This window comes from Bombina bombina, chromosome 1 (genome assembly GCF_027579735.1).
Source record: "Bombina bombina isolate aBomBom1 chromosome 1, aBomBom1.pri, whole genome shotgun sequence".
Classification (NCBI taxonomy): domain Eukaryota; kingdom Metazoa; phylum Chordata; class Amphibia; order Anura; family Bombinatoridae; genus Bombina; species Bombina bombina.
In genome coordinates, this window is record NC_069499.1 from 346850129 (window position 1) to 346864156 (window position 14028).

At 37.8% G+C, this 14028-nt stretch overlaps 1 protein-coding gene across 3 annotated transcripts in view; it reads right to left on the bottom strand.

Annotated features, from left to right (window-relative positions):
* Positions 1 to 13669, bottom strand: part of PRKAG3 (protein kinase AMP-activated non-catalytic subunit gamma 3) — a 103899-nt gene extending 90230 nt beyond the window's left edge. For all 3 annotated transcript variants that reach the window (XR_008400103.1, XM_053698157.1, XM_053698156.1), the window contains exons 1-2: positions 13231 to 13669; positions 12689 to 12734 (exon numbers count right to left, since the gene is read on the bottom strand). Coding sequence is in view for 2 of the 3 variants with exons in the window: in XM_053698157.1 (XP_053554132.1) it covers positions 12689 to 12734; positions 13231 to 13272 (88 nt within the window). In the remaining variant the exon portion in view is untranslated. The remainder of the gene's footprint in view (positions 1 to 12688; positions 12735 to 13230) is intronic.
* Between the last annotated feature and the right edge of the window lie 359 nt (positions 13670 to 14028).

Consider the following 14028-nt stretch of genomic DNA (forward strand, 5'->3'; position numbering starts at 1 on the left):
TAAATGGGTAGAGTGCATCAGCGCACCTAACAATAGTGCTGAAACATGTGCAGCATTGCTCATCAACCACGTGTTTTCCATATTTGGTTTACCTCAAAGAATCGAATCAGATCAGGGAACCCACTTCACTAGCGAAGTGATGACCAAAATGTGGAAAATACTAGGGGTTAAAAGAAAGCTCCATATTGCACATAGAGCTGCCTCAAGTGGTAGTGTAGAGCGTTAAAACCAATCCATTGTGAAAATCCTCAAAAAGTTTGTGAGTGAAATGGGCAAAGACTGGGATGTAAATCTACCTCTAGTCCTAATGGCATTAAGAGCAACTCCAAGTAGTGCTACCAAGACCAAAATATCTCCAGTTGCCTATAAAATTAGGATACCCAAAAATGATACTTTTATGGATAAATGGGTCCATTTTAATCAGTTGTGAGCATGCCATCCTAGGTCCCAACTACAAGTCATAGAGGGAGAATGAAGTGTCATATCCCCAAATGCACTAAAGACATACTGTAGTTTAAAGATGCCTAGCTAATGAGAATAAGGGCTCAAAAATAACGGACTCTTCTCATAGAAGACTGTCTATGATGGATACCGTCAATAAACTCACCAAGTACCACTGACTTTAAGCCAATTCAAATACATGTGTCCTACATCTATCTGGATTGGAAGGGTGAATTATGTCAGGGTATAGGTGAATGACATATATATAAATAAATATATATATAATAAAACAAAATAATTTGTTTATATATGAAGCCATGTTTTTATCAGATATTACTATAAGGTTACAATTCTGATGTCCAAAATTGTACTTAAAACCCAGATAATTTAAATACACACCTCAGAGCTCAATGCAGACAAGATGTCCCAAAAACTTCAAAAGAGAGCATTTGCTCCCTAGCCAAAAGTACAAACTTCAAAACATTCTTTACCTCACCACTTAATGAGATTAGATCTTTTCAAACAAAGATAAACATGGTACCTAGATTACAGGAATACCTGGAGTGACAGAGACGTAATGTCTAAGATTTTCATTTGAAGCCTAATGAAATTCGTAAAGCAAATCAATAGCTGAAGAAATGACTAAGTGTCGCCTATGTGTTAATTGCCCCTAAATCTCAAATACACGTCTGTATTGCTAGCTAAACAGAAAATATGTTGTATTGTAACTTTGAAATTCACTGAAAATACAACTTGTATAATATTACATATGAACACATACATTTGAGAGATTGTCTAATATTAGATGGGTATTTGCTAATCTTGATAGGTGGCTATTTTAGCCGGTCTAGAATGTTTAACTGTGTCAGAATAATAACCTCTGTTTCTCTTTATTTTTCAGACATATAATAAAGAGATATCCTATGAATATGGGTCATAAACAAAATTCATGCATTCAAAATGTATTAGAAATATGAAATATGCTGTGGTTTTATATGAATAAAAGGAAGAAATAACCAAATACTATTTTTAAATAGATTTTAAGATAATAATAATATGATGTTAGAAATAATACTGATGTTTCATATTAAAATAGTCTGGATGAATAATGTGACATAGTCCAATACACTTGGAACATGTGACTTGTAATATAAAGAAATTATAGTATTTTAAATAAACATTTTAAAGAAATGTTTTTACTGTTTAGAAATAATTGAATGAAACTATTTGTCTCTGTCTGCTGCCCCCGATGGCCTAAATCCAGTATTACAGCCAAAAGGCATTTGGTTGTTAACAAAGATGTGTTTCCCTAGCAACCATGCATTCCCAGGGAAACAATGAAGTGAAAAGTTTTCGTTAAGGGCCAAACCAATTCACCAAAGATGGTACAGAACAAAAAGGGGTGGGGTTATATCACATGATTTAACCCCAAGCATTGAGATAGTCTGGGCTGGTCTTTTTTGCTTGCTAACTTGTGACTGAGAATTTGCTGCCTGTAACACAGTCACTATAAGAAAAAAAATAGCTACCCTTCTTATCCACATTGCAAAATACTTCTTTTGTATTCTGAGGTGAATTGGACCTGTTGAGAAATTCTGGAAGTTGGAATATTCATTGGTTACCTGATAAAGTATAAGAGGTTGCTAAATATAAGGTAATATTTAAAACAAATATATTCATTGTTGCTGCAATTAGCAGATTTAAAAAAAAAAAAAAACATTTGTAGTTTAACCTTGTATGTCATAGCCTATGTATTTTAAAACTAACCCTTAGGCCTAGATTTAGAGTTTGGCGGTAAAAGGGCTGTTAACGCTCCGCGGGCTTTTTTCTGGCCGCACCATAAATTTAACTCTGGTATCGAGAGTTCAAACAAATGCTGCGTTAGGCTCTAAAAAAGGAGCGTAGAGCATTTTTACCGCAAATGCAACTCTCGATACCAGAGTTGCTTACGGACGCGGCCGGCATCAAAAACGTGCTCGTGCACGATTCCCCCATAGGAAACAATGGGGCTGTTTGAGCTGAAAAAAAACCTAACACCTGCAAAAAAGCAGCGTTCAGCTCCTAACGCAGCCCCATTGTTTCCTATGGGGAAACACTTCCTACGTCTACACCTAACACTCTAACATGTACCCCGAGTCTAAACACCCCTAGCCTTACACTTATTAACCCCTATTCTGCCGCCCCCGCTATAGCTGACTCCTGCATATTATTATTAACCCCTAATCTGCCGCTCCGTAAACCGCCGCTACTTACATTATCGATATGTACCCCTAATCTGCTGTCCCTAACATCGCCGACCCCTATATTATATTTATTAACCCCTAATCTGCCCCCCACAACGTCGCCGACACCTGCCTACACTTATTAACCCCTAATCTGCCGAGCGGACCTGAGCGCTACTATAATAAAGTTATTAGCCCCTAATCCGCCTCACTAACCCTATAATAAATAGTATTAACCCCTAATCTGCCCTCCCTAACATCGCCGACACCTACCTTCAATTATTAACCCCTAATCTTCCGATCGGAGCTCACCGCTATTCTAATAAATGTATTAACCCCTAAAGCTAAGTCTAACCCTAACACTAACACCCCCCTAACTTAAATATAATTTTAATCTAACGAAATAAATTAACTCTTATTAAATAAATTAATCCTATTTAAAGCTAAATACTTACCTGTAAAATAAATCCTAATATAGCTACAATATAAATTATAATTATATTATAGCTATTTTAGGATTAATATTTATTTTACAGGCAACTTGGTATTTATTTTAACTAGGTACAATAGCTATTAAATAGTTAAGAACTATTTAATAGTTACCTAGTTAAAATAATAACAAATTTACCTGTAAAATAAATCCTAACCTAAGATATAATTAAACCTAACACTACCCTATCAATAAAATAATTAAATAAACTACCTACAATTACCTACAATTAACCTAACACTACACTATCAATAAATTAAATAAACACAATTGCTACAAATAAATACAATTAAATAAACTAGCTAAAGTACAAAAAATAAAAAAGAACTAAGTTACAGAAAATAAAAAAATATTTACAAACATAAGAAAAATATTACAACAATTTTAAACTAATTACACCTACTCTAAGCCCCCTAATAAAATAACAAAGCCCCCCAAAATAATAAATTCCCTACCCTATTCTAAATTAAAAAAGTTACAAGCTCTTTTACCTTACCAGCCCTGAACAGGGCCCTTTGCGGGGCATGCCCCAAGAAGTTCAGCTCTTTTGCCTGTAAAAAAAAAACATACAATACCCCCCCCCAACATTACAACCCACCACCCACATACCCCTAATCTAACCCAAACCCCCCTTAAATAAACCTAACACTAATCCCCTGAAGATCTTCCTACCTTGTCTTCACCATCCAGGTATCACCGATCCGTCCTGGCTCCAAGATCTTCATCCAACCCAAGCGGGGGTTGGCAATCCATAATCCGGTGCTGAAGAGGTCCAGAAGAGGCTCCAAAGTCTTCATCCTATCCGGCAAGAAGAGGACATCCGGACCGGCAAACATCTTCTCCAAGCCGCATCTTCGATCTTCTTCCATCCGGTGCGGAGCGGGTCCATCTTGAAGCAGGCGACGCGGATCCATCCTCTTCTTCCGATGTCTCCCGACTAATGACGGTTCCTTTAAGGGACGTCATCCAAGATGGCGTCCCTCGAATTCCGATTGGCTGATAGGATTCTATCAGCCAATCGGAATTAAGGTAGGAATTTTCTGATTGGCTGATGGAATCATTTTTAACAGTGTTGAATCAGTGCTAAACCACCTTAAAGTGACTGTAATGGACGCCAAAGGGGGCACACAATGATTGGAGAAAGACGGATTCGTCATCAATCTGCTAAAGAAAGCAGTTATGTTTACCATAACGCAAAGGTAAGTATTTTAAAAAATAAGCGTCTTTGTAAACTTTAATGAATTAAAGTGCCCCTGTATTTAAGATTACTTTTTGATCCTGGGATTCAATTCATTAAAGTTTACATTGACTTTAAGGGAATACAGGAGAGCAGGCTACACCAGTCTGCACATGGGCAAACAGAGGCCTAGATTTGGAGTTTGGCGGTAGCCGTGAAAACCAGCGTTAGAGGCTCCTAACGCTGGTTTTAGGCTACCTCCGGTATTTGGAGTCATTAAAAAAAGGGTCTAACGCTCACTTTTCAGCCGCGACTTTTCCATACCGCAGATCCCCTTACGTCAATTGCGTATCCTATCTTTTCAATGGGATTTTTCTAACTCCGGTATTTAGAGTCGTGTCTGAAGTGAGCGTTAGAAATCTAACGACAAAACTCCAGCCGCAGAAAAAAGTCAGTAGTTAAGAGCTTTCTGGGCTAACGCCGGTTCATAAAGCTCATAACTACTGTACTCTAAAGTACACTAACACCCATAAACTACCTATGTACCCCTAAACCGAGGCCCCCCCACATTGCCGCCACTCGATTTAATTTTTTTAACCCCTAATCTGCCGACCGCCACCTACGTTATCCTTATGTACCCCTAATCTGCTGCCCCTAACACCGCCGACCCCTATATTATATTTATTAACCCCTAACCTGCCCCCCACAACGTCACAGCCAGCTACCTACAATAATTAACCCCTAATCTGCCGACCGCAAAGAGCCGCCACCTACATTATAGCTATGTACCCCTAATCTGCTGCCCCTAACACCGCCGACCCCTATATTATATTTATTAACCCCTAATCTGCCCCCCACAACGTCGCCTCCACCTGCCTACACTTATTAACCCCTAATCTGCCGAGCGGACTGCACCGCTATCATAATAAAGTTATTAACCCCTAATCCGCCTCACTAACCCTATAATAAATAGTATTAACCCCTAATCTGCCCTCCCTAACATCGCCGACACCTAACTTCAAACATTAACCCCTAATCTGCCGACTGGAGCTCACCGCTATTCTAATAAATGTATTAACCCCTAAAGCTAAGTCTAACCCTAACACTAACACCCCCCTAACTTAAATATAATTTAAATCTAACGAAATAAATTAACTCTTATTAAATAAATTATTCCTATTTAAAGCTAAATACTTACCTGTAAAATAAATCCTAATATAGCTACAATATAAATTATAATTATTTTATAGCTATTTTAGGATTAATATTTATTTTACAGGTAACTTTGTATTTATTTTAACCAGGTACAATAGCTATTACATAGTTAAGAACTATTTAATAGCTAAAATAGTTAAAATAATTACAAAATTACCTGTAAAATAAATCCTAACCTAAGTTACAATTAAACCTAACACTATACTATCATTAAATTAATTAAATAAAATACCTACAATTACCTACAATTAAACCTAACACTACACTATCAATACATTAATTAAATACAATACCTAAAAATAACTACAATTAAATAAACTAAAATAAAAAAGAACTAAGCTACAAAAAATAAAAAAATATTTACAAACATAAGAAAAATCTTACAACAATTTTAAACTAATTATACCTACTCTAAGCCCCCTAATAAAATAACAAAGACCCCCAAAATAAAAAATGCCCTACCCTATTCTAAATTACTAAAGTTCAAAGCTCTTTTACCTTACCAGCCCTGAACAGGGCCCTTTGCGGGGCATGCCCCAAAGAATTCAGCTCTTTTGCCTGTAAAAAAAAACATACAATACCCCCCCCCCTATTGGCTGATCGGAACAGCCAATAGAATGCGAGCTCAATCTGATTGGCTGATTGGATCAGCCAATCGGATTGAACTTGATTCTGATTGGCTGATTCCATCAGCCAATCAGAATATTCCTACCTTAATTCCGATTGGCTGATAGAATCCTATCAGCCAATCGGAATTCGGGGGACGCCATCTTGGATGACGTCCCTTAAAGGAACCGTCATTCTTCAGTTGGACGTCGCCGGATGAAGATGGGTCCGCGGTGGAGGTCTTCAGGATGGAGCCGGTCCTCATCGGATGAAGATAGAAGATGCAGCTTGGAAGATGATGGTTGCCGGTCCGGATCTACTCTTCTTCCCGGATAGGATGAAGACTTTGGAGCCTCTTCTGGACCTCTTCAGCCACCGGATAATGGATCGCCAGCCCCCGCTTGGGTTGGATGAAGATTTTGGAGCCAGGACCGATCGGTGATACCCGGTGAGGTGAAGACAAGGTAGGATGATCTTCAGGGGCTTAGTGTTAGGTTTATTTATGGGGGGTTTGGGTTAGATTAGGGGTATGTGGGTGGTGGGTTGTAATGTTGGGGGGGGTATTGTATGTTTTTTTTTACAGGCAAAAGAGCTGAACTTCTTGGGGCATGCCCCGCAAAGGGCCCTGTTCAGGGCTGGTAAGGTAAAAGAGCTTTGAACTTTAGTAATTTAGAATAGGGTAGGGCATTTTTTATTTTGGGGGTCTTTGTTATTTTATTAGGGGGCTTAGAGTAGGTGTAATTAGTTTAAAATTGTTGTAATATTTTTCTTATGTTTGTAAATATTTTTTTATTTTTTGTAACTTAGTTCTTTTTTATTTTTTGTACTTTAGTTAGTTTATTTAATTGTAGTTATTTGTAGGTATTGTATTTAATTAATGTATTGATAGTGTAGTGTTAGGTTTAATTGTAGGTAATTGTAGGTATTTTATTTAATTAATTTAATGATAGTATAGTGTTAGGTTTAATTGTAACTTAGGTTAGGATTTATTTTACAGGTAATTTTGTAATTATTTTAACTATTTTAGCTATTAAATAGTTCTTAACTATTTAATAGCTATTGTACCTGGTTAAAATAAATACAAAGTTACCTGTAAAATAAATATTAATCCTAAAATAGCTATAATATAATTATAATTTATATTGTAGCTATATTAGGATTTATTTTACAGGTAAGTATTTAGCTTTAAATAGGAATAATTTATTTAATAAGAGTTAATTAATTTCGTTAGATTTAAATTATATTTAAGTTAGGGTGGTGTTAGTGTTAGGGTTAGACTTAGCTTTAGGGGTTAATACATTTATTAGAACAGCGGTGAGCTCCGGTCGGCAGATTAGGGGTTAATAATTGAAGTTAGGTGTCGGCGATGTTAGGGAGGGCAGATTAGGGGTTAATACTATTTATTATAGGGTTAGTGAGGCGGATTAGGGGTTAATAACTTTATTATGATAGCGGTGCGGTCCGCTCGGCAGATTAGGGGTTAATAAGTGTAGGCAGGTGGAGGCGACGTTGTGGGGGGCAGATTAGGGGTTAATAAATATAATATAGGGGTCGGCGGTGTTAGGGGCAGCAGATTAGGGGTACATAAGGATAATGTAAGTAGCGCCAGTTTACGGAGCGGCAGATTAGGGGTTAAAAATAATATGCAGGGGTCAGCGATAGCGGGGGCGGCAGATTAGGGGTTAATAAGTGTAAGGTTAGGGGTGTTTAGGCTCGGGGTACATGTTAGGGTGTTAGGTGCAGACGTAGGAAGTGTTTCCCCATAGCAAACAATGGGGCTGCGTTAGGAGCTGAACGCAGCTTTTTTGCAGGTGTTAGGTTTTTTTTCAGCTCAAACAGCCCCATTGTTTCCTATGGGGGAATCGTGCACAAGCACGTTTTTGAGGCTGGCCGCGTCCGTAAGCAACTCTGGTATCGAGAGTTGAAGCTGCGTTAAATATGCTCTACGCTCCTTTTTTGGAGCCTAACGCAGCCTTTATGTGGACTCTCAATACCAGAGTTATTTTTATGGTGCGGCCAGAAAAAAGGCAGCGTTAGCTACGCGGGTCCTTACCGACAAAACTCTAAATCTAGCCGAGAGTTTGTGCTATATCTGAATATGAGTTTGCAATTGGTTAGCAGGGGTTCTTTTGTTCTGGGGGACAGGGAAATGAGTGAAAAGAATAAACATAAAACAATATACTCATTTGACTAAATAAAACTGCGGTTTTCATTGCAAAATTATTCTTACATATGAAGGTTTATAATAATTTAGTTTACAATTTGTGTTTAGTGTCCCTTTAAGTTACAACGTGGCTGCTCCCATTACCATAAAGAAACTAGCTTTACACTTGTTTCTTCAATTATTTACACAACTAAAATAATTTTAAAAAACAAAACAAAAAACAGCCTATTATTCTAAGCGTAATCTTTACTTTACATACATCATTGTATCAATTTTTTAGTGTTTAGTTTTCCTTTAAAGGGGTATAAAATTGCAAAATGAAAATGATCTAATTTGTTAGAGCATTTTTTTATTCCACAATTACTTGCAATGAGATTAAAAACATAGCTAAAGTCAGCACCACAGCAGCAATGCACTACTAGAACCTAGCTGAACACATCTGGTGAGCTAATGACAAGAGGCATATACAGTCGTATGCAAAAGTTTAGGCACCCCTGACAATTTCCATGATTTTCATTTATAAATAATTGGGTGTTTGGATCAGCAATTTCATTTTGATCTATCAAATAACTGAAGGACACATTAATATTTCAGTAGTGAAATGAGGTTTATTGGATTAACAGAAAATGTGCAATATGCTTGAAAACAAAATTAGACAGGTGCATACATTTTAGACACTTCCTATAGCCTGTAATGAGTGTCTGGATTCTGGATGAAGGTATTTTGGACCATTCCTCCTTGCAAAACATCTCCAGTTCAGTTAGGTTTGATGGTTGCCGAGCATGGACAGCCCGCTTCAAATCATCCTACATATTTTCAATGATATTCAGATCTGGGGACTGGGATGGCCATTCCAGGACATTGTACTTGTTCCTCTGCATAAATGCCAGAGTAGATTTTGAGCAGTGTTTTGGGTTGTTGTCTTGTTGAAATATCCAGCTCAGGCGTAACTTTAACTTTGTGACTGATTCCTCAATATTATTCTCAAGTATCTGCTGATATTGAGTGGAATCCATGAGACCCTCAACTTTAACAAGATTCCCAGTACCGGCACTGGCCACACAGTCCCACAGCATGATGAAACATCTACAAAATTTTACTGTGGGTAGCAAGTGTTTGTCTTGGAATGCTGTGTTCTTTTGCTGCCATGCATAACGCCCCTTGTTATGACCAAATAACTCAATCTTTGTTTCATCAGTCCACAGCACCTTCTTCCAAAATGAAGCTGGCTTGTCCAAATGTGCGTTTGTATAACTCAAGCGACTCTGTTTGTGGTGTGTGTGCAGAAAAGGCTTCTTCCGCATCACTCTCCCATACGCTGAAATGTTGAACGATGCACAGTGACACCATCTGCAGCAAGATGATGTTGAAGGTCTTTGGAGGTGGTTTGTGGGCCACCTTAAATACATTTTCTCATAATTGGATGCACCTGTCTATGAAGTTCAAGGCTTAATGAGCTCACCAAACCAATTGTGTGTTCCAATTAATCAGTGCTAGGTAGTTGCAGGTATTCAAATCAACAAAATGACAAGGGTGCCCAAATGTATGCACCCATCTAATTTCGTTTTGATGCATATTGCACATTTTCTGTTAATCCAATAAACCTCATTTTACTACTGAAATATTACTATGTCCTTCAGTTATTTGATAAATCAAAATGAAATTGCTGATCCAAACAGCCAATTATTTATAAATGAAAAACATGGAAATTGTCAGGGGTGCCTAAACTTTTGTATACGACTGTATGTGTAACCACCAATCACCAGCTAGCTAGGTATGCTTTTCAAAGTTCATTTTATAATAGAAATAAATTGAAAACTCTTTTAAAATGTATGCTCTATCTGAATCATGAAAGTTTAATTTGACCTTAAAGGGATAGTAAACCCACATTTTTTTTCTTTCATGATTCAGATAGAGCATGCTATTTTAAGCAACTTTCTAAATTACTCCTATTATGATTTTTTCTTTGTTCTATTGCTATCTTTTAAAATTCTTTTTATTGAAAGAGAATTAACAAACATACATTACAGTCATTAAGATATACATTACATTGAGCAGTGTACATTGATTCAATAGTAACCACCTTATTATCACAAGTATGGCCAGATTTAATTCAGTCAGCCTGGACTCTTGGTATCTTTATTTGAAAAGCAGGAATGAAAGCTTAGGAGCCTGCCCATTTTAGGGTCAGCACCTGGATACCGCTTGCTGATTGGTGGCAAAATGTACCCACCAATCAGCAAGCAATTTAGGTTTAGTGTCCCTTTAATTTCCCTACAAAAATCCTTAGTTATGTTTGTTTACAAGCTGAAGCCTTAAACCCAACACAACTCAAGGTTGGAAGAACCCTGACCTAAAGTATTTTAATGGGACAGTCAGTACAGGGTCCCCAGGTTCTATGTGGACATTTCTGAACTTAGGTTCTGTTTAAAAACAAAAAACAAGAAGGTTTAGATAAAAATAATGCTCCCAGTGGGGGTTGTGGCAGAGAGGTACTAAGATGGTCATTTCCCATTGTTCTATTGGTGTAAAGAGTAATAAAGAAGATAAGGAGGACTTTGTGTAATTAAGTAGACAGATAAGAAACATACATAAAGGAATAATTTCTCATACATTTTAAACTCTACAATTGGTATAACAAGTAACTGGAAAAACATTAAAAATAAACCAATTTTAAAGTACACTGTTCCTTTAAAAAAAAAAAAAAAAAAAAAGATACAGTTCAGAGAATACATGGGATAACATATTGAAGAGAGATAGAGGGAACATTTACGTCATCTTAATTAGTCATTGTTTAAAGTTTTATGTTTTTATCCTAAACTAACAGGGGCGGACTGATCAGCCGGGCACATAGGACCTGGACTGAGGGCCCAGCAAGTAAGAGGGCCTACAAATGGCATCTCCATGGCTCCTGGTGTGCTGCTTAAGCTGGGGTTGACAGCTGCCCTGTCAGTAACCAAGCAGTTAAGTGTGGGTTTAGTGGGGGCCCTGGCCTGAATGTGGGGTTTGTTGCTCAGGGGGCCTAGAGTGTGTGTGTGTGTGGGGGAGTCCTGTCAGGTGTCTGTCGCTGTGAGGGCCATGGGGTGTGGAGTCTGGCCCTGGAGGTTTGGGGCCCTGTCTCTGGTCTTTGACGTTGGGAGTCCTGGCCATTGAGGTTGGGGGGACGGGTGGGGGTAGGGCAGGGAAGCTACCATGTGCATAAATTTGAATAAATTCGGTTCAGTGTGAGACAGTGGGGGCCCTTTCCTAATTTTAAGTATTAGGTTTATTAGGTGAAGTAGTAGGTTTAAGTCTGCCCCTGTAAAAAAAAAAAAAAACATTTAAACTAGCATAATACTGTTTCATCTTGTTTTAAAAAGCGAATGCATATGACTATGTTTAAACACAAGCTGATAATTATTGTTTTTGATGAGTTACAGGTTCTTTTTTAATTAGCAGGGATGCCAGTCCTTGGGGTAGGAATACAAATGTATAAGGTCACAGCATTAACATCAGAATACCATAGTATTAACAGTTTTGCCACCAAATGATACACTAATGACCATCTAACAATAAAACCTTGCATTTAAAGTCTGAGAGTTATGAGACTTGAATTATCATCTTGTCATTTCTAAGGAAGCCTGCTTTATGCAGACAGAGTTCAGGAATAAAGATGGTGCTGAGGGGAAGGTTGCTTGCAGATGGTGGTTTATATCGCTTTCTTTTAGATATTGGAAGACATGATAATATGAGGGAAGTTTGCCCACAAAACAGATGTGGGTACTTAGATCAGCACATATAGCCAAACTATGTTTGTAGGTCAGTCCATACGCAGGGACAAGGGTGTGTGAAATTAAAGGGACAGTCTGTACCAAAATTGTTATTGTCTAAAAAGATAGACAACGTCTTTACTACCCATTCCCCAGCTTTGCACAACTAACATTGTTATATATCAATACACTTTCTAACATTTAAACCTCTAAATGTCTGCCTGTTTCTAAGTGACTACAGACAGCCTCTTATCACATGCTTTTTTATTTGCTTTTCACAACGGGAAACTGCTGGTTCATGTGGGCCATATAGATAGCATTGTGCTCACGCCCGTGAAGTTGTGCACAACACAGCACTAATTAGCTAAAATGCAAGTCAATAGATAAATAAAAAGTCATATGATCAGGGGGCTGTCGGAAGATGCTTAGATACAAGGTAATCACAGAGGTAAAAAGTATATTAATATAATTGTGTTGGTTATGCAAAACTGGGGAATGGGTAATAAAGGGATTCTCTATCTTTTTAAACAATAAAAATTCTGGTGTACACTGTCCCTTTAAGATGTGTTAATTGCAGTTATACAAATGCTTTCATACAGTAGTGATTTTGTTGACAAAAAATACCTGGTGCCTCCTGCAGGGGAGTTTCTGGTCCTGACTGAACTGGTTGCTAAAGAAATAAAAATAAAAGACTTATGAGTAGATGTATTTTGTGTGTACCAAACAACTTCTATAGATGCAGCACCATAAAATCATTTAATGTATTCATGATGAACATAAGCTCTCAAAGCCTTGCTCCTAAAGAGTTAGAAATACATATGATATATAGAAACAGCTGCTCTGTGCCCTCTCACACAGCTTCCAAACAGCTCATATTGACAAGATAACACCACATGTAAATGTCACCTTAAAAAAAGTTGCAGAGTTACCAAGAGTATAGTATTCAGTATATCAATCCACTAGCTGTCATAGACGACTCAATTAATTAATTACGGAGATTGCATAATATAATCCAAAACTTTTAATGTGTCTATGGTTTCAAATACAGCCTATTGGAAAATAGAAAAAGAAATACAATTATAATCATGATCCAAACGCACTACATGTCGAATAAGATTTCTGGAATGTAACCCCATGCCATGTCCTTGGTAGTTTTGTTCTCTTACCTGCTGGGTCTCCCCATCCACCTCCATACATTCTATTTCCATGCTGCACACCAGTAGTGGCTGTTACAGCTCTGACAGACGTGAGGTTGTTGTCTTCTGGGCGTTTTTGCCTTTATCCCATTTTGACCTCTCGGTGTTAGGAAGCAGTGAGACTGGGAGCCAGGAACTGAGGGAGTCAAGAAGACATATCCTCTAAGCAGCAGGCAGCTGTGGCAGCAGATTCTGCCGTGCTGTCACACAAACCAATCTTCCTGCATCACATTAATTATAGCACCAGGTCACATTCAGTAACCTCCTGCTCTTTATAATTTCTTTTCATTCACTCCATGTTCTCTCTTTCTATTCTGTTATTCTCCACGGTATGTCATTCTCAGTCCTTCTGCAGGTCTATGCTTAGGACTACCTCTGTGTATTTACACGTTTCCTACCCCCATTCATGCCTTTTCTGTGCATCCCTTCTGTCTGTGTGCCCTCCTCTTTCTTTCCTCCTCCCACAGGCCTGTGCTGGTAACACTTGCTCCCATATAGTATGTCAGTGCTGGCTGTCATATAGCAGGTCCCAGCACACTGAGTATTTTCTAGGCATCTACACAGCTTCACTGATGGACACTGAAATTGACTTTTGAAGGTGTTGAAATTTTATATAGATAAATCAGTATCCCAGAAGTAAAACAATCAGCACTAAAATGAAATGTTTTAGAAGAATGTTAAACTGCTCATTTATTTAGTGTTACATCAGTATTAAACATTTTTGGGCCAGATTACAAGTGGAGCGATATTTATCACTTCAGCTTGCAC